We start from the raw sequence: 23,461 nt of genomic DNA, 5'->3' as shown, positions 1-23,461 counted from the left end.
AGCACCACATGACATTATACAAGTAGACACTTTAAGATCACTTTAAGAAACTCCCTCTGACAGCTATGGAACCAGCTCTTGGCAGATTAAGGGGTATGAAATCATTCTGTATCCTGATATAGTCAAGAAGGCTCACCAATATCTTTACTACTTTGGATGACAGAGGAAGGCCTAAATGTCTTCATCTATGTTCATCCCCAGCTTCTACAGGGACCCATCAGTGTCCATACTAATATATTGTATTATTGTCTTAGCATGGGTTAGGTCCACAAAGCACAACAGAGAATGGAAAATGCATCACAGATTATTATTGGTGCACTACTTGCTTCTGTTATGGACATATAAAACATAAACTTCCTTAGAACACCAAACTATATTATTACAAGACCTCTGTCTTCCTGCAAAGTCACTACTCTCTCTCCACTGTTCTAAAGTTAGTATAAAACTGCAAACTCTCACAAAGTTAAGATTGATAAACTGCTTTATCTACAGGTATTGAGCTCGCTCAGCACTGGCAGTCACTCATTCATACAGACAACAGCATTATTTTTACTTCTTTGTTGAGTGACACGTTACAATATTTGAGAAACAATTGATTATATATTTTTTTCCCAGTTAGAGCACAGGCCATCATTTCAATGCATCAGTTGCAGGATTTGAACCCACAACCTCAGGATTTGAAGTCCTAAGCTTTAACCACTACCCCATACTGCAGTGAACTACATGAACACTTCTTGTATACTATACTGTATATCATATTATGTAATATTAGTAGTAGTAGCTGGAGTATTGTCACATGCACACACACACACACACACAAAAAGTACAGTGAAATTATCACTTGCATGTCCTGCATTCAGTGCCATATTGTTGTGTTGTACTCATTGTCTGTTGTTGGTATTGTACTACTGCCACTAAACTATGGAAGACATGCAAGTGAGAATGTCAATGTAGTATGTACACATATTTGAATATGAACATTGTAACATATTTTGTGGCCAGCTCTTTTTGTGCTAATGCATCTGAAACTGTGTTTTGTTCTAAGACATTCAGCAAGAATGGCACATAGATAGGCAACCTAGCTTCTGGATTCATATGGTATCTCACTGCGACTGACAAGACCCATCACCAAATGGCTTAAAGAAAATAGAGTACCTGTTATCACTGCCTAAATCCAAACAACTTCCCATAAAAGCCAACAAATGGAGAAGACAGCTATTAAGTACTTCCTCTGTCCAAAATGGTAATCTGCCCATTAAGAGGCTTAACTGGGCCATACATTGCATCCAAAATTGCCTGATGAGAGGTACCAAAAGACATCCTTCAGGGACAAACTAGCTTATAATATTGCACTGTTTTTTAAGATGACCAACATGAAACCAGATGAAGACCTAAAACAGTGCCTGACCATTTACTGTGTTCAGAACATGAGAGCTATTTCAGGGCTATGTACTGAGTAAACCTGTTCTAGAGCACTTATTTTTCTGCAAATCATATTACAGTATTTCTAATAATGGTCAAAAGAGATAAAACACAATGAGGAAGAGACAGACACTGAGATCTTAAAGTGTCTAGAATTGACAAGTTGCTCTTGACAACACAGTGTGAACAAATTAGCTCTTGGAGGCCAGAGTGTTTAAAATTGCAGCAGATCACGTGGAAGTCAAACAGCAGCAAGCCCTTGAGCACTTGCCGTGTTAGAGATGGAACTGCGTTTCAAGACATCCTGCAGAGGAAACACAAGGTCTCTCTTTGCAGCTCAGTCTCTACTATTTTACTATTTCTCAAGAAAACCAGCTTTCACTGACACAACAGAGTCACAAGTTTGCTGGGTAACAACTACTTGTTTGATTGTAATTTGTCACAAAAGAGCCGCCATGGGGATGTAAACAGAGGTACATGCCGCTTCCAGAAAATAACAGCATCCAAAATTGCACTTTGCCTCATGAGGTCAGTTAGAAGGCACAATAAGTAAAGTAAATTAGCTCTTGCCACCTTACAAAATCATTCTAACTCAGATCACTGCCAGTTCAGGGTGATGAACAGAAAGAACAAAAAGCCCTGCAATTACAAAGATGGGCAAAGCCAACTAAAGAGAGATGGTGTGAGACAGCAATCAGTATGTGGGACACAGCCAACTCCCATTTAGACTATCAGCAACTGGCCAGAAACACAATGCAAGAAGATCAGACGCCCAAGAGCATTAATGAGGTAACTTACAATCAGACTAGTCAGCACTCAAGAGCTATAACAGAAAGTGCCAAGTCTCAGCTGATCTGCCAGAGACTGCTTACAAATACAAGAAGTCAGCATTATGGGATGTAAAGAAAAAGGCAAGTGAAAGGCAAAAAAAAAAAAAAAAACAATAATAACAGACAGCCTAGGAGAAACAGGCCATAGGTTCTGTAGATCGCACTAGCACATAGATATAAATGTTAGAAAACAAGATACTGTAACACAGCTTGAGCCTGCCAAAGAGCTAGAAATCAACAGAAATGTAGCTGATTGCACAATGCGCAGAAAAGGTATCATGTGAGATATTAAGAAAAAGAAAAATCAACAGTGAGGAAGGAGGCAGGTCCTAAACTTATTATGGATGATGTTAGTTGGGCTTGTGCTTGGACTTTATTTTGTCCCCCTTTTATACCCCAACACATGAGATGCACTTCTGAACTAGAAAGTGCGGACGCCCTGAAATGGACTCGTTTGTCATCCAAGGGGGACTCTGATCCTACATTTACTACTCCAGCACCTGGCTTATGCTTGCCAGGTACAGAGGCTAGAAGAAGAGGATCATACTCAAAATATTGGGAGACCCTTTGCTATTACGTTTAAAATTTGGCTAGGTTCATCCCATTCTGTTGATCATTGTTGACATGTTTCTTCACCTTGCTTGTTGTCTACCTGTGGTAAATTCAATTGATTGGACGTGACAAGTAAAGACACATACCTGTCAATACAAAATCCCATTGCTAACAGTGTGTATCAGTAAAAAGCAAGCTAATAAGTCAAAGGAATTGCTGGCAGATCTTAAAGACAAGATTGTGGAGAAGTACAGATCTAGTGAAAGCTACAAAAAACAATTCTATAATACTGAACATTCCCAAGACCATAGTGGCCTCCAAAATGGATACAATTTGGACCAACCATGATTCTTCCTAGAGCTGACTGCCTGGCCAACATGAACAATTGGGGGTAGGGGGATGTGGGAGGGCCATAGTAAGATAAGTTAACAAGAATCCTATGGACCCTCTGGCTGAGCTCTAAAGAACCTTTGTGGAATTGGGAGAAAGTTCCAGAAGGACAACAACACCTTAAAACTCCATAATCTGCACTTTATGGCAGAGTGGCCATAGTAAACATGAAAGCCTGCTTGGAGCTTGCAAAAAGGCATCGAATATACTTTCGGACAATGATTAATAATTCTTTACATTTATGCAGCACATTTCTCACTACTCAACGCACTCTCCACACAGGGAAAACCTGGGCAGCAAACCCACAATCTCCTTACTGCAAAGTAGCAGCACTACCACTGCACAACAATAAGAAACAAAATTCTCCAGTCTAATGAAACCAAGATTGGCCTCAATTCTAAGCATCATGTCTGCAGGAAATCAGACACCACTCATCAAATGCGTGATACAATTCCAGCAGTGAAGCATAGTGATGGCAGGATCATGGTATGGAGTTGTTTATAAGTGCCAAGGATGGGGGACTAGTCAAGGCTGAGGGAAAGCTGAACGGAGCAAAGTACAGAGATATCCTTATTGAAAACCAGCTCCAGAGTGTTCTGGTCGTCAGAATGAGCCGATGGATCACTTTTCAACAGGACAATGACCCAAACCACAAAGTAAAAGCAATACAGAGGTAGCTTAAGGACAACTCTGGGAATGTATTTAAGGTGCACAGCCAGAGCCCAGTCGTTTTTGCTATGTCATTCTGGGGTATTGAGAGTTGTTTAATGAGGGGAAAATGAATTTAAATGATTTTAGGATAAGGCTACAACTTAAAACAAGTAAAAAGTGAAGGGGATTAAATACTTTTTGAAGGCACTGTAGGTTTTCAATATACCACAATCACATGCAGAACAGATGACAAGAATATTTAACACTTAAGATGAGAAGGTTTTAACAGCTTTTTGTGTGCTAGCCCACCTCACTTTATTTTGCAATTGCTGATTGTGTGTATAGAGTTTTTCTCTTGCAAGAAGACACAATATCTGTCCTTAGATGTCAGGGCAGGTATACTTGCACGTTTGCTCTCCCCAATTATCAAGGGCTAGGACTTGTATGTAGTCATATATTACAATGTTTAGCAGAGCTGGAGACAACAATCTGAAGTAAGACAAGAGACAGCTGTGGGACAGCTGTGGGATGGATTATACAAGACGAAACCAATGCCAGAACCTATAGGTCCTATACGTCTTTCTCATAACACCCTGCATTGTCAAAACTGTCTGATCTTAAAAATGTTTAGATAAGTTAGTAAAAAGTTGAGAATACGACAAAAAAAAGACTTTAATCAATGCCTGTGGGTATTTTTAGACCAGAATTATGTGTAGTAAGCCCCACCCCACGATGGGAGTATTAGTTTCGAGTTAAATCCGCAACCACAAAGAAAAAAAGGCAGATTTGATTTGAAAGAAGAGATCATCCGGCGTCAGCTGCCTTAGTTTCTAACAGGAAAACATGCTTACTCAGACCTGCAGCTCCATTACAAGGGCGTCACCAGGGGAAATTAAAACCGTTATTCAAAATTCCTCAAAAAACAATTTAAAGCATGCTTTGGATATCTGCATGACGGCATACTAGCTCTTTGCTCAAGACATTCCCCACTAGCTTCTTGGCTGTCAGTTTTGGATAAAAATAAATCAGATAAGAAATAAAATGCACATGAGGCACGCAGGATGAGGCTTTTCAACAGGAATACTGCTACTTTTCCCAATTGTCAAGATGTGATGAAATTGCCATGGTTACATGGTGGTCGAGAAAAGAGTTGGTCTGCAGCAGCACTCTGATCCAGTTTTCATACTATCCACACTGACCAGAAGCTCTTCAATCGAGAACTATAAAAATACATAAAGCCAGCCTCACACTGCATTTTCTTTATTGGGGGTGGGGGCACAACTCGACTATAGTTGTGTTATGTAAACAGCCATTTCAACTTCTTACCTGTCTGTGCATTTTTTGGCACACTGCGAAATCAGCATACCCACATCCTGCAACATAACACTTATCAACAGGGGTACAATCCTAATGATTTGGGCACTCAAGGATGACCCATTTAATTAAAACGATCCATTTATCCATTTTGCATCTTGCTTATCCAATTTGGGGTCACTGTTGCCAGCATTGGATGGGGACCAAGCCCATCGCAATAATTAAAACCAGTTATATGTAATGTGTGTACATGTGTTTAAATTTGAGTTTTATGTTACTACTGTGTAACAGTCAGTCAGTCAGTCATTTGCCAACTCGCTATATCCTAACACAGAGTCACAGGGCTCTGCTTGAATCAATCCCAGCCAACACAGGGCGCAAGGCAGGAACAAATCCCGGGCAGAGCGCCAGCAGGACACACACACACACACACACACACACACTAGGGACAATTTAGGATGGCCAATGCACCTAACCTGCATGTCTTCGGACTGTGGGAGGAAACCAGAGCACCCGGAGGAAACCCATGCAGACAAGGAGAGAACATGCAAACTCCACGCAGGGAGGACCCAGGAAGCAAACCCAGGTCTCCTAACTGCGAGGCAGCAGCGCTACCCACTGCGCCACGGTACCGCCCTACTGTGTAACACTTCTTATTTAATCAATTTATATAGCACACTTTACACAATGTATCATCAAAAGATGCATACAAAAAAGTAAGGTAATGGAAATGAAAACATTCAAGCAGTGCCATAACATAACAGAATGTAAATTAAACAACATACATAGCATCAGAGTGACACCTACAAATTGCAGCATACAGTTTGCATCACTACACAAGGTACCAAAGAAACTGAAAAAATTTACATGCCATATTTTAATAATAAGGGTTGAGTGGAAAGAGTAGACAAACTTAGACAAGTGTGTTTCCACACAAAAGGAAAAGAACTTTATGGAGCGATAAATGATTTATGATCATTTTTACTTGTAATTTGCAATAAATAGTTCAACTTATAGATAATACTAAATATTGTTGTTTGCCTGAAACGCTTTCCTTAAATAAGAATGTAACTAAGCATTCCTAATGTGCACTTGCTGGGTCATTCTAAAAATTTGCCTTTTTTTTTTTTTTTTTTTACTTTAGTTGGTGGTTAAAATGATGATTGTCTAAGAATATGCTAGTGATTTCGTCTACACAGATTGATTCTGTCTAGAAGATGGTCAGAGAGAATAAAAGGAAAATCTTATCTCATATATGAAGGAGAGTCCTAGAACTGCCTCTAAATTATAAAATATCTACTTCTCTAAACTATCTTTGCAAACATTTTCAGCATATTTCTTCGGCACCTCCTTTTATTGTGAACCGATCCCCAATGTCTTTTTGCTCCATCTCCATCAAAACCTTTATGTTCATCAATACAGGGGGTGCTCAGTTTACAATGCTGATCTGCCATTAAAACTTTGAAAAATTGAGATGTGAGTGTTTCGGCTTACACCATTAGCGTCGTACTTACAGACTATGTGGGAGACCTAGTTTGGTTGTGCGCAGCGGAAGAATACGCAGTAACGCGGCGTATGAATGACGGAGTTGGCGAACTAGTTTGGTTGCATGCGGAGGAAGTGTTCCGTTTGTGTTGCTTTGTTTGGCGACTTTTTGGCCCTTATCATGGCTCCTAAATGAAAGTCAGAGTCTTCAGATGCTAGTGATTCGAAGAAGAGGAAAGCCATCACGATGGAAGTGAAATTAGACATTGTAAAGAGGTCAGAAGGAATAAAGGTGAGGAATTTTTTTACACTCATTTTTTTGTCATTTTTTCTGTCACTACAGTACAGTGTACAGTACAGTATATTTATGTCCTTTTCCTTTTTCTGTGGCTTAGTTGTGTTTTTATGTTCTAGATTATGATTTTGCAAATGTGTTAGGATAGGTAAGTGACTTAGGCTATGGTGTGTTTCGACTTATACCAAAACTCGGTTTACATCACTGTTGTAGGAACAGAACTGTGTCGTAACCCGAGGACCCCCTGTATATGCACACATCCACATTCCAAAAAAAAAACGTTGTGTGTGCAGCAGGAGTAAACTCTTAATTAATGCCTCTCCATCACTGAACACATTTACTTCCTGCACTCACCCAGACAGTTAACCTAAAAGAAGCCTAAATATACAATAAACTGATCATAAAAAAAAGAAATCAGAGTACTGTGAGAGAACATACCAAGCACACACAAGAAAATAAGAAAGCAACACAATATCTGGACCAAAAGTAAAATTCAGGTCCCAGCAGTTTGCAGCACCCGCACAATGGTGTCGCCCACTGTATATATCCTTAAAGAAAAAAAAAAGGATATATCCTAATAGCTTGATGATTTTATGCAAATTGTTTACAAAGTGTTAGCTCCTCCCAGTTAGAATACACTGGTACTATTGTTTGATGATAGCTACTACTCATCTACTAAAATATCTAACACAAAATTTTTTAGAAAAAAGGTTTTGATGCTGAAGTGTAATATCAAAAAAATAAAATAATCATAAACAAGAATTGTTTTTTAATGAAAGAGTCTGTTCAAATACATCAAGGTCCTGGGGCTAATTTTAGAGAGGAATAAATCTGAAGCTGTAAAAAAATTTGGAGGAGAAGATACTTCTGAAAGGACAATTTAAATGATGAAAAAACTGGAACTGGTCTGTATTTGCCGATCATCAGACATTTAGTTATAATTTATTAATTCATCCATCCATCATTCTGCTAACTCACTTTAGCTAATTCACAGCAGTTTGGACCTTAGTCTAACCCAGCAGCATCATTCATAGTTAATCTATACATTTGAATCCTTTGTGGAGTCTGCATGCATTTTCGCCAAGTATTTTTCTTTTCTTCCCACATCCCAAAGATTAGCATGAAAGGTTAGGCTAGTTTAAATGGCAAATAAAAATGTGTTCAGTGTCAGTGGTGTAACTAGAATTTGACTCTAGTGCAAAAAGTAAATTAGGCATTGACCACCAAAAATGAGATACGGTAAGCATATAAAAGTTACATAAAAAAAGTCAATATTCATAACTAAGATATATGAAGATGTATGAATGGTAACACCATTAACCATATCCTTTGACTGTCATGTAGGCAAGCATGTTAATAATAACTTGCAAAGCAACAACCATGCAGTAACTGTGGGCCCTGGTGCAAGGGGGTCCCCCCCCCCACACTGCCTACAGTTAAGCCAAAGCAAGGCGGGCATGAGCATGCACCTGCCCAATGATGAACAGGCATCCTGAAGAGTTGTTTCCCACTTTGCAACCAATGCTGCCTGGCACAGGTTTCAGCATCCTGGGACCCTAACCTGGATGAACAGAACAGAAAATGGATGTATTTAACAACTACTAATATGTTGACAATGAAAAGTCAATATTGGAGCAGAAACACATACAAACTTTGGGAAGCGTCTGGACAAGATTGTTTGTCAAATTTCTTACATTCTTCAGCATTCATAATATGCAAGCTTTCGAGGCAACTCAGGAACCTTCTTCAGGCCCCTTTTCTCTACATTCATAATGGCTAACACGGTACAACACCCTAGTACTTCACCATTCATAATTAAGATGTGTGGAGTTGGGACAATGCTAACATCATTAACCTCGTCTTTCAAATGTTTTACTGCTTTGCATAAGCATGTCAAATATTAATAATGTGTACAACAACAACCATGCAATCACTACGGGACACACACCTCATGGACCCTGATACAATGGCTCCACTCTCACTGCCTGCAGTTATGCCACTACCAGGTAGGTATTGTCACATGCCTGCCCCATAATGAAATGGCAGCCAGAAGAGTTGTTTCCCAACTTGCAACCAATGCTGCCTGGCATCAGGGGCAGCTCTAGCATTTTTGCAACCTTAGGCAAAGCTGTGAGGTTCACCCCAAAACCAGAGTTTGTTTGGACATAGTTATAAATATATTAAATTGATGAGCAGATTGGGGGGCTGCTGTAGGAAGTTTGTGCTTTGTACGCAATTTCATATGGTATTAACCCTTTAAACTCAGCCTCACTTTTGTCTATTTCATGCTACTTTGATTGAACTGGCTATAACTTAATCATTCTTCACTCAATGTCCATGTTCTACACCTCAAAATAAAGTTCAGACATTCCTCTTTCAGTTGGAGAATTAGTTATGTGGTACACATATGTTATAGCAGTGTAAGTTACAAAATATGTTTTTACCACAGCATAAACTTTGAATGTTATTCTTATTTGCACTAGGCTTCCAAAAACTACAGAAACGTCAGTGAATGTTTTAAGAAAACCCAGAAAAAAATTGTTATGAAATATCTAAGTAAAATGTCTGGTTTTGCTGTTTTGAAACAGTGCAAAAAAACAGGATTCTGTTTCTCCACTTTAACCATTTTCAAAAAAGTATCCGTAGTATACATATCCATTATTAAAGAACCATGGCCTAGGTCTCATTTTCAAGGGCAGACCTTACACTGTCAGAACATATATAGTCCAAATTATAACACCAACAGTTGCAAGATTCAAAAATGTCTTTACAAAACAAAAAAAGATTTCAGAAAAACAGACGGGGGAAAATATAAGAAGTGGAACGTAGTTTCACTTGAAAGTTCAAACACCCCTCTCATTTAGTAGATAATAGTGTGTCCATCGGGCTGTGTACAATTGCGTTATGACATTCAAGAAAGCCATGGAGGATCGGGTGTTCAGGTGTTGCTGTAATACAGCAATGTGGCCATCTTTGAGGGAAGAAAGGAAAAACATTGCAATAAGTTATTGGGGGCCACCAGAAGGAGTGTTGTGGAGAAGGTCACAAAACTTTCCTGGAATATTTGTGACCCATTACGTGGCTCCAGAGATAGCTCCAAATTACAGCATCAAGATGCTACTTGGCCAAGAGTCCTTTGTGCTTATACTTGAGAAAACAGTTGGACAATGGCTCAATCTGACATGACCTTAGTAGAAGAAAATTTGAAGGTAATTGGAGACAATCTTTTCCATTTGTGCTGGTGCAATGAGTAACCCCATGTAATAAACAGGATCCAGACTCGTTTAGCTAAGTCCAGTGTAGTAACAAGGCTTTCCTTCCATTTTTTTGTTTCTTTGTGTCTTCCTACTGTCTTTCTTTCCCTCTCGTATTAGTTTTATATGATAAGCCCATTTATTTCGATAAGGAATTGTTTACAGAATTTTGTTTTGGGTAAGATTGTCACCCAGCCACATCCCTGTGACAATATACAGTAATCCCTCGCTATATCGCGCTTTGCCTTTCGCGGCTTCACTCCATCGCGGATTTTATATGTAAGCATATTTAAATATATATCGCGGATGTTTCGCTGCTTCGCGGGTTTCTGCGGACAATGGGTCTTTTAATTTCTGGTACATGCTTCCTCAGTTAGTTTGCCCAGTTGATTTCATACAAGGGACACTATTGGCAGATGGCTGAGAAGCTACCCAGCTTACATTTCTCTTTCTCTTGCGCTGACTTTCTCTGATCCTGACGTAGGGGGATTGAGCAGGGGAGCTGTTCACACACCTAGACGATACGGACGCTAGTCTAAAAATGCTGAAAGATTATCTTCACATTGCTATCTTTTGTGCAGCTGCTTCCTGAAACAACAAGCTGCACGGTGCTTCGCATACTTAAAAGCTCGAAGGGCACGTATTGATTTTTGCTTGCTTGTTTTTCTCTGTCTCTCTCTCTCTCTTTCTGTGCTCTTGACGGAGGGGGTGTGAGCTGCCGCCTTCAACAGCTTTGCGCCGCGGTGCTTCGCATACTTAAAAGCCAAACAGCCCTATTGATTTTCCTCTGCCTTTATGACAGTCTCTGCTCCGGACTCCTTTGAAGAGGAAGATATGTTTGCATTCTTTTAATTGTGAGACAGAACTGTCATCTCTGTCTTGTCATGGAGCACAGTTTAAACTTTTGAAAAAGAAACAAATGTTTGTTTGCAGTGTTTGAATAACGTTCCTGTCTCTCTACAACCTCCTGTGTTTCTGCGCAAATCTGTGACCCAAGCATGACAATATAAAAATAACCATATAAACATGGTTTCTACTTCGCGGATTTTCTTATTTCGCGGGTGGCTCTGGAACGCAACCCCCGCGATGGAGGAGGGATTACTGTATTGAGGACTCTCAAACAAGTCTTATTTTTGGATTGCTCTTTCTGATGTCTCCATTAAATCCAATGGATAACCCAGCTAGAAACAAAAGGGTTCCGACAACACAACAGCATAGCTCGATTTAGCTTGGTTTTGTATTACATAGAATTCAAAGTAGGGAAAATAATAGTTTGCATCGAATTAAACAAATGTGGTGAAGAAAGGGTGTAAAATAGCTTTGTGTTAAGAAGTTAACACTTAGACACTATAGCCTTTATGACTTCACAGTAATTGATTGACAGCAGATACTGATCGTCTAACTGAACAAGGAAATGGTTACCACGTAAGGTGTGGTTAGAATGAAAACTAGCAGCCGTGGGTTGCTCACAGGCAAAAGCTCTTCTCATATAGGATATTAATGTATATCATTTTAAATGACGTACTACTCTTCAGGGAAAACTAAGCCAGCCACAGAGTTTTCTTATAGTATATGTTCACTTTGTACCATCAACTTTTTGGTCTGGTAGACAGGTGCGCAACACGGTACATTTTGGATAGCTAGCCCCAAAATTTTGCATTATTGTTTTGCCAACCAATGGGTCAAAAAACAACAGGTTTGAGTTTAAAGGGTTAATTGCAAATGGGGGTTGTGGTCAATCCAAGCTAACAATAATGATTAAAACTATACTGCCCCCCAAAGTTTTGCCACCATTGGCGACTATCAAGTTTGCCCATATGGTAGGACCGGCACCCTCTGGCATAGGCCTCTGCTTCCTGTGACACGGAATTGGATGAGTAACAAGGAAAATGGTTGTACTTACCATGTACTAATCATATTGACCATAAAAAGTCAACATTCATAATTAAGACATATGGAGCTGTACCCTTCAGAGTTCATGTGGGTAAGCATGCTAATCACTTACAAGGCAGCAGCAATGCAGTCACTGGGAGACCCTCATCTCCATGACCCTACAGCAAAGGCCCCATTGACTCTAGTTACAGTTATGCCACATGTGCCTGTCCTGTGACAAATCAATATCGAGTTGTTTCCCAGTTTGCAGCCCATGTTGCCTGCCATAGGTCCCAGCTTCCTGTGACCTTAAACTGGAGGATTGGAACACAGAATGGATGTATTTACCAATAATTAGCCATGTTGACCATTGTATTGTTAGACAGCCAAGTTGATGATAATGAAAGGAGCCACCATCTGTTACACATTCCATGTAATACCTGCCAAGTAAGTGCTCTGCAAATTCATCAGGTAATAAAACACAGTGCCATCGAAGCTGAAGGTGAAATTACTAGCAGAACTGGTTACAAAAAGAATTTATCAGCTGACAAACTCTCAACCTTGGGGCGCGGAACAAACAAGAGATGAAAAAGCAGCTTAATAAGCTGAAACAGTACACTTACGAATATAGGAACTTCAAGGAAAAAAAATAGCTTGTAAAGTCCTGCCCATCCCAAACTACTTTTATAAATGCTCTTCATGCAGCATACATACAACACCTGAATAATCTTAGGTCTCTTAGAAATTGCGTCTCCTGTCTATCAAGAGTTGGCCGTCGGTTTGTTAAGATAGAAATCAATGCAGTGGAAATGTTAATCACTGCAAGTCTGCAAGCTAAAGGATATGTGTATCTTAAGTATATTTAAAAAAACGTGTTATATATCAAAATAAGCCTTTCAGTGGTGCTGGAAAAAGGCCCTCAAGCTAATTGTTCACCAGAGAAAGCCACGTAAAGCCGTCGGGCGCTAGGACCCACCAGGAACATTCCACTCAATACCGCCTTGGGCAAAGGCAGGGATGTTTGGCAGTTTAACCCAAAATGAAAAAAATGTGGGCGGTATGCTGCAGACTGCGAGAGATAAACAGACAAGGCGAGCATTCGAAAAAAGTAGGTTGTGTACAGTATTTCAAATGGTTGTGCGCCTCCCTTTCACACACACGGATTCCATTCCATTATTTCTACTGTTCTATCGCAAGTTTACAAAGTTAGACGAGGAAGCGTATTCGCGGGTAGTCTCGCGCCCCCCTCGCCACTCACCCAGGCCGGCAGGTCTCGGCTGTTCTTGTACATCTTCTCTTGGGTCATCCGTTCTTCGTTTTGCAGTAGCTGCATGGCGGCGTCCATTCGCTTCTGCTTCTCTCCTCGGTTCACTTTCCAACCCATATAGACCATCAAGCCCACCATTACCAGGACAAGGCTGAGCCCCAGGTAACCGGCAAGGTAAACGGGCAGCAGCCATCCCAGGTACTTCGCGAACGTCCAGAAAAGCGCCACCACGTCCACTCCGGACGCCGCGCTCTCCCGCTCACTGCCTTGTTCAGCGGTTTCCGCAGGGGCTGCGTTGCGATCCATCTCGGAGACGGGTTTGTGAGGACGGGACCAGGCGTTACGCTTTCTTAAAATAAGAGTATGTAAAACAAAGATTAAAAATGTGGACGAAGAAGGGACGTGTTTACAGGGTGCGTGCTACCATCCCAGTCTAAAAGCACCCGACCTAGACAGTGAGCCGACGCAGCAGCCACACGTCTTCGCCTGCACATGTGGTAGAAACGCAACAGGCTGGGGTGTCTCGGTGAGTCCCGTTATCCGGTGAGGGATTAAAAGGAGGGGGTGAGAGGCGTGTTGGTTCGCGGAGCCCCACCCCACTGCGCATCGCTTCTGGACAGGCTTTAAAGACGCTTTGAACAAAGTTTCGTGGCGGTGGGCGGTTTAAGGAGACCCTTTTGTGCCCCACCCTTCCAAACTTTACACTATGGGGACTTAAAATTGCAACAGACTATTCGGGAACCGATCGCTACTGACTAACATTCTCTCCAACGAAGGACGTTGGCACCGCGCCGAGACCAGGATCGCTTCAATTATCGGTGTTATTACTCCATTACCGGTTACGAGTCAGAGACCCTCCAGAGTAGCTAATGTAAAATATTCGTGATTTAAAACAGGTTCCTAAGATTAACACTATTTTTTCCAGTTGCTCGTTTTTCTTAATACGTTTTAGCCAGGACACTGTCGCAGTGAGCCGGAAGCAAACCTGCCAGTCGCTGAGCGCAATGCGGGGCTGCAGTACGGTCAACTGGCTCACACATCCTTGGGCGATTTGGCAACGGGAAATATATCGAACTTAATAGAATGACTGCAGGTCTTTTAAGTTCACACAAGTCTATCCGTAGTTCATTTTCTTTTTCGTTGTACTTTTATTTATTTATACTGTATTTTTTTTCTACAGTCTTAAGGAACAGTGCTAAGGGAAAAATGCATATATTGGCCAATTTCCCATCTTCCCGTTGTAGCATCACATCTTATTTGTATTTTTACAATTATGTATCACTCTTTTCAATATAAAGTTATAAAGAGGCAGTCTATAAAGACAACGAAATATGCAGGGGTGGAGTCAGCCCTACATTCTTTTGAATTTGAATTTCCCCTTGGGATTAATAAAGTATCATCTATCTATCTATCTATCTATCTATCTATCTTCTTAAAATTATGGGTGCCAAAGTGGTTCTTCAGAGTGGTGCCATATAGGAACAACTTTTGATTCCCAAAACAAGCATCCACATGATGGTTCCAAAAAGAGCTTTTATTTATTTAGATCACTAACAGGATTATTAAACAACCATGAATAGATAGATTTATGATGTACTAATGAGTTCATGATTTTAAAAATAGTGTTGTGGCATACATTAACACAGACTAAGTTCAGGTTTCCTTGATCTGTTAGCATCCTCCAAAGAAGTCTAATATATATAAAGGAGTTCTTTTTCTTCAAAAATTAGGAACTTTTTCAAAGCCAGAAATCTAATCTCATATGAAAAGAAGCCTTCCCAGAATTAAATGTTTCTTTGTCAAACAATGGCTCTACAAGAAACCATACAACCCAGTGTCATTTTAGAACTATTATTTTTAGGAATGTATGTGATGTGCCAGTCTTTATAAATATCCATTCATCTTTCCATCATTTAACCAACTTAATCCAATTCAGGGTCATGTATGTAAAAAACATATTCTAGCAGTACAGTAATCCCTCCTCCATCGCGGGGGTTGCGTTCCAGAGCCACCCGCGAAATAAGAAAATCCGCGAAGTAGAAACCAGATGTTTATATGGTTATTTTTATATTGTCATGCTTGGGTCACAGATTTGCACAGAAACACAGGAGGTTGTAGAGAGACAGGACCGTTATTCAAACACTGCAGACAAACATTTGTCTCTTTTTCAAAAGTTTAAACTGTGCTCCATGACAAGACAGAGATGACAGTTCCGTCTCACAATTAAAAGAATGCAAATATATCTTCCTCTTCAAAGGAGTGCGCGTCAGGAGCAGTGACTGTCAGAGAGATAGAGAAAAGCAAACAAATCAATAGGGCTGTTTGGCTTTTAAGTATGCGAAGCACCACGGCACAAAGCTGTTGAAGGCGGCAGCTCACACCCCCTCCGTCAGGAGCAGAGAAAGAGATAGAGAGAGACAGAGTTTGTTTTTCAATCAAAAATCAATACGTGCCCTTCCAGCTTTTAAGTATGCGAAGCACCCTGCAGCATGTCGCTTCAGGAAGCAGCTGCACAGAAGGTAGCAACGTGAAGATAATCTTTCAGCATTTTTAGACGAGCATCCGTATCGTCTAGGTGTGCGAACAGCCCCCCTGCTCAATCCCCCTACGTCAGGATCAGAGAAAGTCAGCGCGAGAGAGAGAGAAAAGTAAGCTGGGTAGCTTCTCAGCCATCTGCCAATAGCGTCCCTTGTATGAAATCAACTGGGCAAACCAACTGAGGAAGCATGTACCAGAAATTAAAAGACCCATTGTCCGCAGAAATCTGCGAACCAGCAAAAAATCTGCGATATATATTTAAATATGCTTACATATAAAATCCGTGATGGAGTGAAGCCGCGAAAGGCGAAGCGCGATATAGCGTGGGATTACTGTATTAGCTACAAGTTGGGAATCAACAATGGATGGGGTACTTCACAAATACATCTTAATTATTATTATTATTATTTAAGTAGCATAAGACACGATTCAGCTTTAGATTCAATGCAAGTCCCTCAAAGAGCACATCTGTGTGCACACACACACATACATAGTCTCCAATCAACCTAACAGGCTAGTCTTTAAGATGTTGGAAACATTATCAGAAAACTTTTTAGGTACGGAATTTGTAAATACCAGACCAGCTTAGAGTAAAACCCAGGTCTCAAGAGTTCAGATCCAGTTCAGAGTTGTGGATATGTCTACACCAGTTCATCACAAGACTCATTTACACACAGCCAAGCAGGAATTGGCCCTTGACAGGACACTAGTTTATCCCAAGATTCATTCACACAGCTAATTTAGAAACACATTTTAGCCTAATGCATATGTGTTAGGAATGTGGGAGGAAAACTTGGGTACAGGGAAAAAAAGTTACACAAACAGAGTGACTGTAAATTCAATATGTAGAGTTACCAAATGCAGGATTTGAACTTTGGATGCTGGATCAGTAATGAGGGAGTGGCTTCTAATGTTCCTAGTGCTGTAAGTCAGTAACACTATGACTAGTCCTTCATTGGGCCCATAATTACTTCAAAAAATGCATAAATATCTAATTTCCAAAATGTTTCTTTGGAATAAGACTAATCAGCAAGAGCCTTCATTTTATATAGCAACTTCAGTGCTGAACATCGTCTCAACTTTTTTGTAGGAGGGCTCATAGTTGTAAAATGAGCGTGCAGGCAGATTTTTTGAGATGCACAGGGTCAGACTTTAAGTCTTGTGGTTCAACGTTTGAAACCTTGTTTACTAAACCACAAAGAAAGGTATTTAATATACTTTGTCTCTAAGTGTATAAAGTGAATGGCTCATACAGGCATGGAATTATTTGTACTGTTGTTCAATTGATAATCCAGTTGTAACTGCAATTAATTAAAAATCTTCCTAAAATTATCCTCTTCGTTATCAGTACAATGTGGGTTATTATGTCTACTTTTTCATGCTAAAACTGCAGCTTACATCCTTTCAGTTAACATTGGTTATTAACTTTAAAATATATATGCTTTGTAAGAGGCTTAGATCAGGACTCTAATGAAAACCATGTTCTCAAAAGCAAGATGTACCTGTAATCCTACCTCTTCTAGCCGTTATGCAGTATGTACAGAAACAATTCATCTGACTAGTTGCAAAAGTAAAATATATATTCCCACCATACAGATGACATTTAATTCTGCCAGGGGGCCAAACTGTTCATTTTACCTCCCTAGCTATTGCTATTCCAGATGTTCTGTGGTGTGCATCCATCTGCCCTTCCAAACCATTGATAGTAAAAAATGAGCACTTACTGTAGTGAAACTCTGTGGCTGGCTTAGATTTCCTTGAAGTTTAGTACTTTCTCTGTTTAATAACATAAACATTAATATCATCCATCCATCCATTTTCCAACCCGCTGAATCCGAACACAGGGTCACGAGGGTCTGCTGGAGCCAATCCCAGCCAACACAGGGCACAAGGCAGGGAACCAATCCTGGGCAGGGTGCCAACCCACCGCAGGACACACACAAACACACCCACACACCAAGCACACACTAGGGCCAATTTAGAATCGCCAATCCACCTAACCTGCATGTCTTTGGACTGTGGGAGGAAACCGGAGTGCCCGGAGGAAACCCACGCAGACACGGGGAGAACATGCAAACTCCACGCAGGGAGGACCCGGGAAGCGAACCCAGGTCCCCAGATCTCCCAACTGCAAGGCAGCAGCACTACCCACTGCGCCACCGTGCCGCCCCATTAATATCATATGAGATTAAAATTTAATATCATATGAGATTAAAATTTTTGCCTATGAGCAATCATTGGCTACCAGTTTTCATTCTAACCACATTTCTACCTGGTAACCACTTTCTTGTTCAGTTAGACCATCTGTATCTGCTGTCATTTGATCCTTTGGAGTTAGAAAGACTGTAGTGTCTGAGTGTTCATTTCTTAATAGACAGCTGTTTTACACCCTTTCCTGACCATATTTGTTTATTTACATATGGAATATTAATTTCCTTACTTTGAATTATATGTAACACAAAACTGAGCTCAGTTGAGTTATGCTGTTGTGTTGCTAGAACCATTGTGCTGCTAGCAGGGTTATCCATTGAGTTTATGGGAGACATCAGAAAGAGTAATCCAAAAGTAAGACTTGTATGGGAGTTCACACCGTATTGGAAAATGAGATATGTCTGGGTGCCAATTTTACCCTAAAAACTACCCTATAAAACTAATACAAGATAGGAAAAAAACAGTGGTAGAGCACAAAGAAACAAACAAATAGAAGGGAAAGCCTTGTTACTATGCTGGGCTTAACTAAACAAGTCTGGATCTTGTTTATTAGGTGGGGGTTGCATGTCCACACATTCACCATCTAAAAACATATCACACCAGCACGAATGGAAAAGATTGTCTCCACTTACCTCCAAAATCTTTTTCTACTACCTCTTTTCCTTTCATATTGAGCCCTTGTCCAACTGCCTTCCCAAATGTAAGCACAAAGGCCTCCCAGTCAGGTAGTTTGGAGCTATTTCTGGGCATACCTCTAGAGGTTTATAATGGAACACAAATGTCCTCAGACAGTTCTGTGACCATCTCAATGACACTCTGGAGGCTCCAGGTCTTCCTGCTGTCCTGAACCCCATACCCTTAATCACAATTTAATGGACTAGCCAAAACTGTTAGCAGAAGTGCTGTTTTTGCGCCCTAAAATCTACAACAGGAACCCATTGTTCTTACAGAAGAATACTTTGCTGCCACCCAGAAGTCTGGAAGCCAGCATGTAACAACCAGCACCAGCCACCATCTTGACATTTCCATCAACTTAGTACTCAAGGAATAATCACTTCTGACACATTTAAAATTAAAAGACAGATAATCCTCTAGTGCAGGGGTCGGCAACCCGCGGCTCTGGAGCCGCATGCGGCTCTTCAGCCTCCTTGTAATGGCTCCTTTTGGCCTTGACAAAAAAAAACATGAAAATGAATAACGGCAATTTCTTAATTTAATTTGTATATAATATATGTAATATATATAATGTTTATTTACTACTACTACTGTTATACACTTTAACATCTTATTTTTATTTATAATTTGTCAACTAAAATATGCGTCACATCTACGTCTATAGCCCTCGCCTTTACCTGCAGGTGGCTTCTGGAGTGTGTGACCCCTGCACTAACCATGAATAAATCCCAAAAATGAAAAATCCCAGAAGAGAACAGAGAGTTTAATTCTGCGTGGACAGCAGCATTTGCCTTCACCGCCAACGACGCTGGCTTACCGGTGTGCTTAATATGTGGCGATAAATTATCGAACAACAAAAAATGTAACGTTGAAAGACATTTTCGAAACAAGCACTCAGCATTCACTGAAAAATACCCAAGTGAAGATGAGCGAAAGAGAGCAATTTCGGAACTGCAACGGAAAGCTGAACAGAGCAAACATACTTTCAAAAAGTGGATCACTTCTCCACAATCAACTACAGCTGCTAGTTTTGTGGCAGCTCAAGAGATCGTAAGGAGGGGTAAGCCGTTCACAGACGGAGAATACATGAAAGAATCGTTCATAAAAATATCAGAGCATCTATTCTCTGACTTTAAATGTTTTGGTGTTTGAGCGCATGATGACAGTGTTTGCCAGAGATGTACAGAAAGGTACACTCTCTCACTTCCCCTCCCTGAGAGAGTTCAAAGCAGTGAACATTCACATAAATTGTGATTATTTCCACCGTACAATTATTGCAATGCAAGCTGCATTTAGAGAAAGATTCAGTGAATTCAGAAAGAAAAAAAACACTCTCTCCTTCCCTGGACATCGACCCATCCCTGCTGAACACATCCGCATTCACAGGAGTAAGTAAGCCCGATCTAGAAATTGAACTGGCCGCATAGCAGATAAAGATTTATGGGTGTCCAAGTTCAAATGCCTGACAGCGGATCTTGAAGAAGTCGCCCGTCAGAAGGCTACTCTCGCTAAAGAGCACAAATGGACTGATATTGAAAACCTCCCCAAACCCGACAAACTTGTTTTCAATACATGGAGTGCCATTCCCGAAACATATATGAACATGAAAAAATATGCATTTGGAGTCCTGTCCATCTTTGGCTCAACATACTTATGTGAGCAAGTTTTCTCAAGAATGAACTTCATAAAGTCCAAATATCTCTCCCACCTCACACATGAGCCTGCAGTCCTGTGTGAAGGTCAAAGTCACATCGTATAGCCCCGACATAGAACAACAACAACATTTAGTTATATAGCACATTTTCATACAAAAAGTAGCTCAAAGTGCTAGAGATGATCTGCAGCGAACTTCAGAAACAGAAGTCACATTAAACAGGTGAGAACAATAGCATTTAATAGGCTAATATTTAAAAAAAAAAAAAAAAAACATTTATTTCAGACCCGGAGCTGATGTAGGTTTTTTTGTATGTTCAGGTGCTTCAGTTGATTGCTGGCTGAGAGGGAAACCTGAAGAGGATGAGAGCACACTGAAATGGAATTTTATGTTTACTTTTTTAAAGCTGCTAAGCTACAGCTAAATGTTTTATTTATATTAAAGTGGGCTAGTTTTTATTTTAATTTTATACAGGTATAGGAAGGACTCAAATAGGCCTGCAGAGTTCAGTTAAATTTATTTCAAAGTAGGCCTACACATGCACACTGCACTTCTGTTTGTTGTATTCCGTGGTTGTAACATGTAAAATCTAAAAAAAGATTAAAACTTTTAAAAGTTTATAAGCTGTGTTATGTTTTGCGGCTCCAGACTATTTTTCTTTGGAGGAAGAGGGAGCAAAATGGCTCTTTTGATAGTGAAGGTTGCAGACCCCTGCTCTAGTGAATGACCATCTACGTTGCGATATCCTTGGATCTCTTTCTTTGGAACTAGACAGCCCTCTAGTGGCTCTTGACATATTATACCTATAATACAAATACGTCTTAATTATTATTATTATTTTTATTTGTATTATAATACAAATCCCCCTCTCAAATACTGAAGTCATAACACCCCTTGCACCTATTTTTCCACACCATTTAATAAGTGCACACTTTCTTTAAAAAGTAAAGACTGTAACAAGTGTGTGCCTTACAGTTCCCCCTTCCTGTTCAGGCATGGGTAGAACATGGAGTCTGAATGGACCCAATTGAAAACAGTAGTTGTGAAGGCAGATACACAAATTTGTAGGTAATTGGTGGCTAATACTTGGTATGATGGCAACATTTGTAGTTACTAATGGGCAGAAGGGTGGTATTTTGTGCAATGACAACAGGAAGGTCTCTGAAATTTAACAGAGAGCATAAGAAATCAAAAGCTGGGCTGACCAAAATGAGGGTTTGTGCATGGGAGCAGTTCTGTTGAGAATATGGAGAAAGACTTCTGGATGGCCTCAGGGAGACTTCGGCAAAAGTTGAGAACTCACAAAGAGGATGTCATTTACATTTACTTATTTGGCTTACTCCTTTATCCAAGGCAACTTACAACATTTATGATAGAATTGGTTACATTTATTTTTGGTTTTCCAGTTGGTGCACAGGCAGGTCAAGTGACATTATCAGGGTCACACAGTGTCAGTAGTGGCATTTGAACCCACAACCTCAGGGTTTGAAGTCCAAAGCTTTAACCACCACATCACACTGCCTGTCATCAACATGGCTGTTTTCAGCTGGGTTGGGGAAGTGTTGATGTTGACTGTAGATATTATGAAAATGTGGAAGGAAAACTATGTAGAGTAAAATACATGAAGCATGGGTAGGGATAGGATTTATTTTTGTGGTTGAGGTTGATACAGTGGTTACAGTGACAAGGCCATTGGGATGGATATTTTTCTGATAGAAATGCTGAAAGCACTAGATGATATGTGGGAGTCTTAATTACCCTGTCTTTTCAGTTTTGCATAGAATTTTCAAATAGTGCGTTGAAAATGGACATTTAGGTAGTAGTTCCCATTTTATAGGCTTGGAGAAAGGTTATTACCAAGAACCACATATTAACTTGTTAAAGAAACTACAATTATATAGTGTTTTGGGCCACTGATCCCTGCACTTGTGCAGCAACGGTTATATTTGCATACTTCCTTTTAATGACTCTGCCAAGGGGTGAACCTTTGGTGTTTGTAGATGATGTTGTCCACCTAGGCTCACTGATATGTGATCTTTAGAGTACATTGGAGTGATTTGCATGCAAGTCTGATGCAGCCAGCATGAAAATTAGCATCTCTAAATCTGAAATCATGATTCTCTTGTAGAAAAGAGCGTTTTGTTGCCTACAGCACAGCAGAGAGCACCTGCACCAATTGCAGGTATTCAGTCAGCTAAGGGTCGTAATCACAAGTGAGGGTAGAAGGTACCGTGAGACTGACTAGTGAATTAATACATTGGCAGTGGTTTTGTTAATGTGACATGATGTATGCTGGGTTGTGGTGGTAAAGTGGAAAGTAAATTCTTGGATGAAGCTTTTGATCAAATAGTCAGTTTACATCCATAATCTCAACAGAATGAAATTGTGGGTGCAAGAAGCATAACGAAGGAGTACCTCGAAATTCCACAGGATAAACTGAAGACTTTTGACGGGTATTGTGTGGTCTGGAGTATCCAACTCATTGTACTGCCACTGTGATCCTCACCAGGAAAAGTGTATATAGAATGATGTCTTAATTATGAGTGTCCACAATGAGTTGTTTGATGTATGCTCAAGACAAGCTTATTAAAAATAACTGCCCTTAAACATCCATCCATCCATCTTCCAACCCGCTGAATCCGAGCACAGGGTCACGGGGGTCTGCTGGAGCCAAACCCAGCCAACACAGGGCACAAGGCAGGAACCAATCCCGGGCAGGGTGCCAACCCACCGTAGCTGCCCTTAAACAGTAACTGAATAATAAATGGCCTATAATTCCAGTCTTATTGAAAACTGAATCCTCCTTGAGATATTTAAGTTTGGATCTTTCCCTTTTTTTTATAGAAAAAATAGTCTTAACTCATGTTGTTAGTGATGGTTTGACATGCTGTGTTGCAGGAAATGCTACAGTTTTAGCTTGATTAGACAGTGGGATGACTCAGAGGTTAGTGTTGCTTTCTCAGAGTTCTATGTTTTCACTCTTAGGCTCAGTAACTGACTTTGTATAGTCAGCACATTATTCATTTACCCATATGTGACTTTTTCCCATAT

The 23,461-nt window shown here is 40.3% G+C and overlaps 1 protein-coding gene across 1 annotated transcript in view; it reads right to left on the bottom strand.

The window, feature by feature from the left end:
* LOC114648831 (extended synaptotagmin-1-like) overlaps positions 1-13,966 on the bottom strand; it is a 115,990-nt gene extending 102,024 nt beyond the window's left edge. The window contains exon 1 of the mRNA XM_028798102.2: positions 13,324-13,966. Within this exon, the coding sequence (XP_028653935.2) occupies positions 13,324-13,638 (315 nt within the window). The 5' untranslated portion in view covers positions 13,639-13,966. The remainder of the gene's footprint in view (positions 1-13,323) is intronic.
* Positions 13,967-23,461: the final 9,495 nt, after the last annotated feature.

This window comes from Erpetoichthys calabaricus, chromosome 3, assembly GCF_900747795.2.
Source record: "Erpetoichthys calabaricus chromosome 3, fErpCal1.3, whole genome shotgun sequence".
Classification (NCBI taxonomy): Eukaryota; Metazoa; Chordata; class Cladistia; order Polypteriformes; family Polypteridae; genus Erpetoichthys; species Erpetoichthys calabaricus.
The sequence above is the reverse complement of the archived record's forward strand: the minus strand, read 5'-3'. Positions and strand labels throughout refer to the sequence as shown.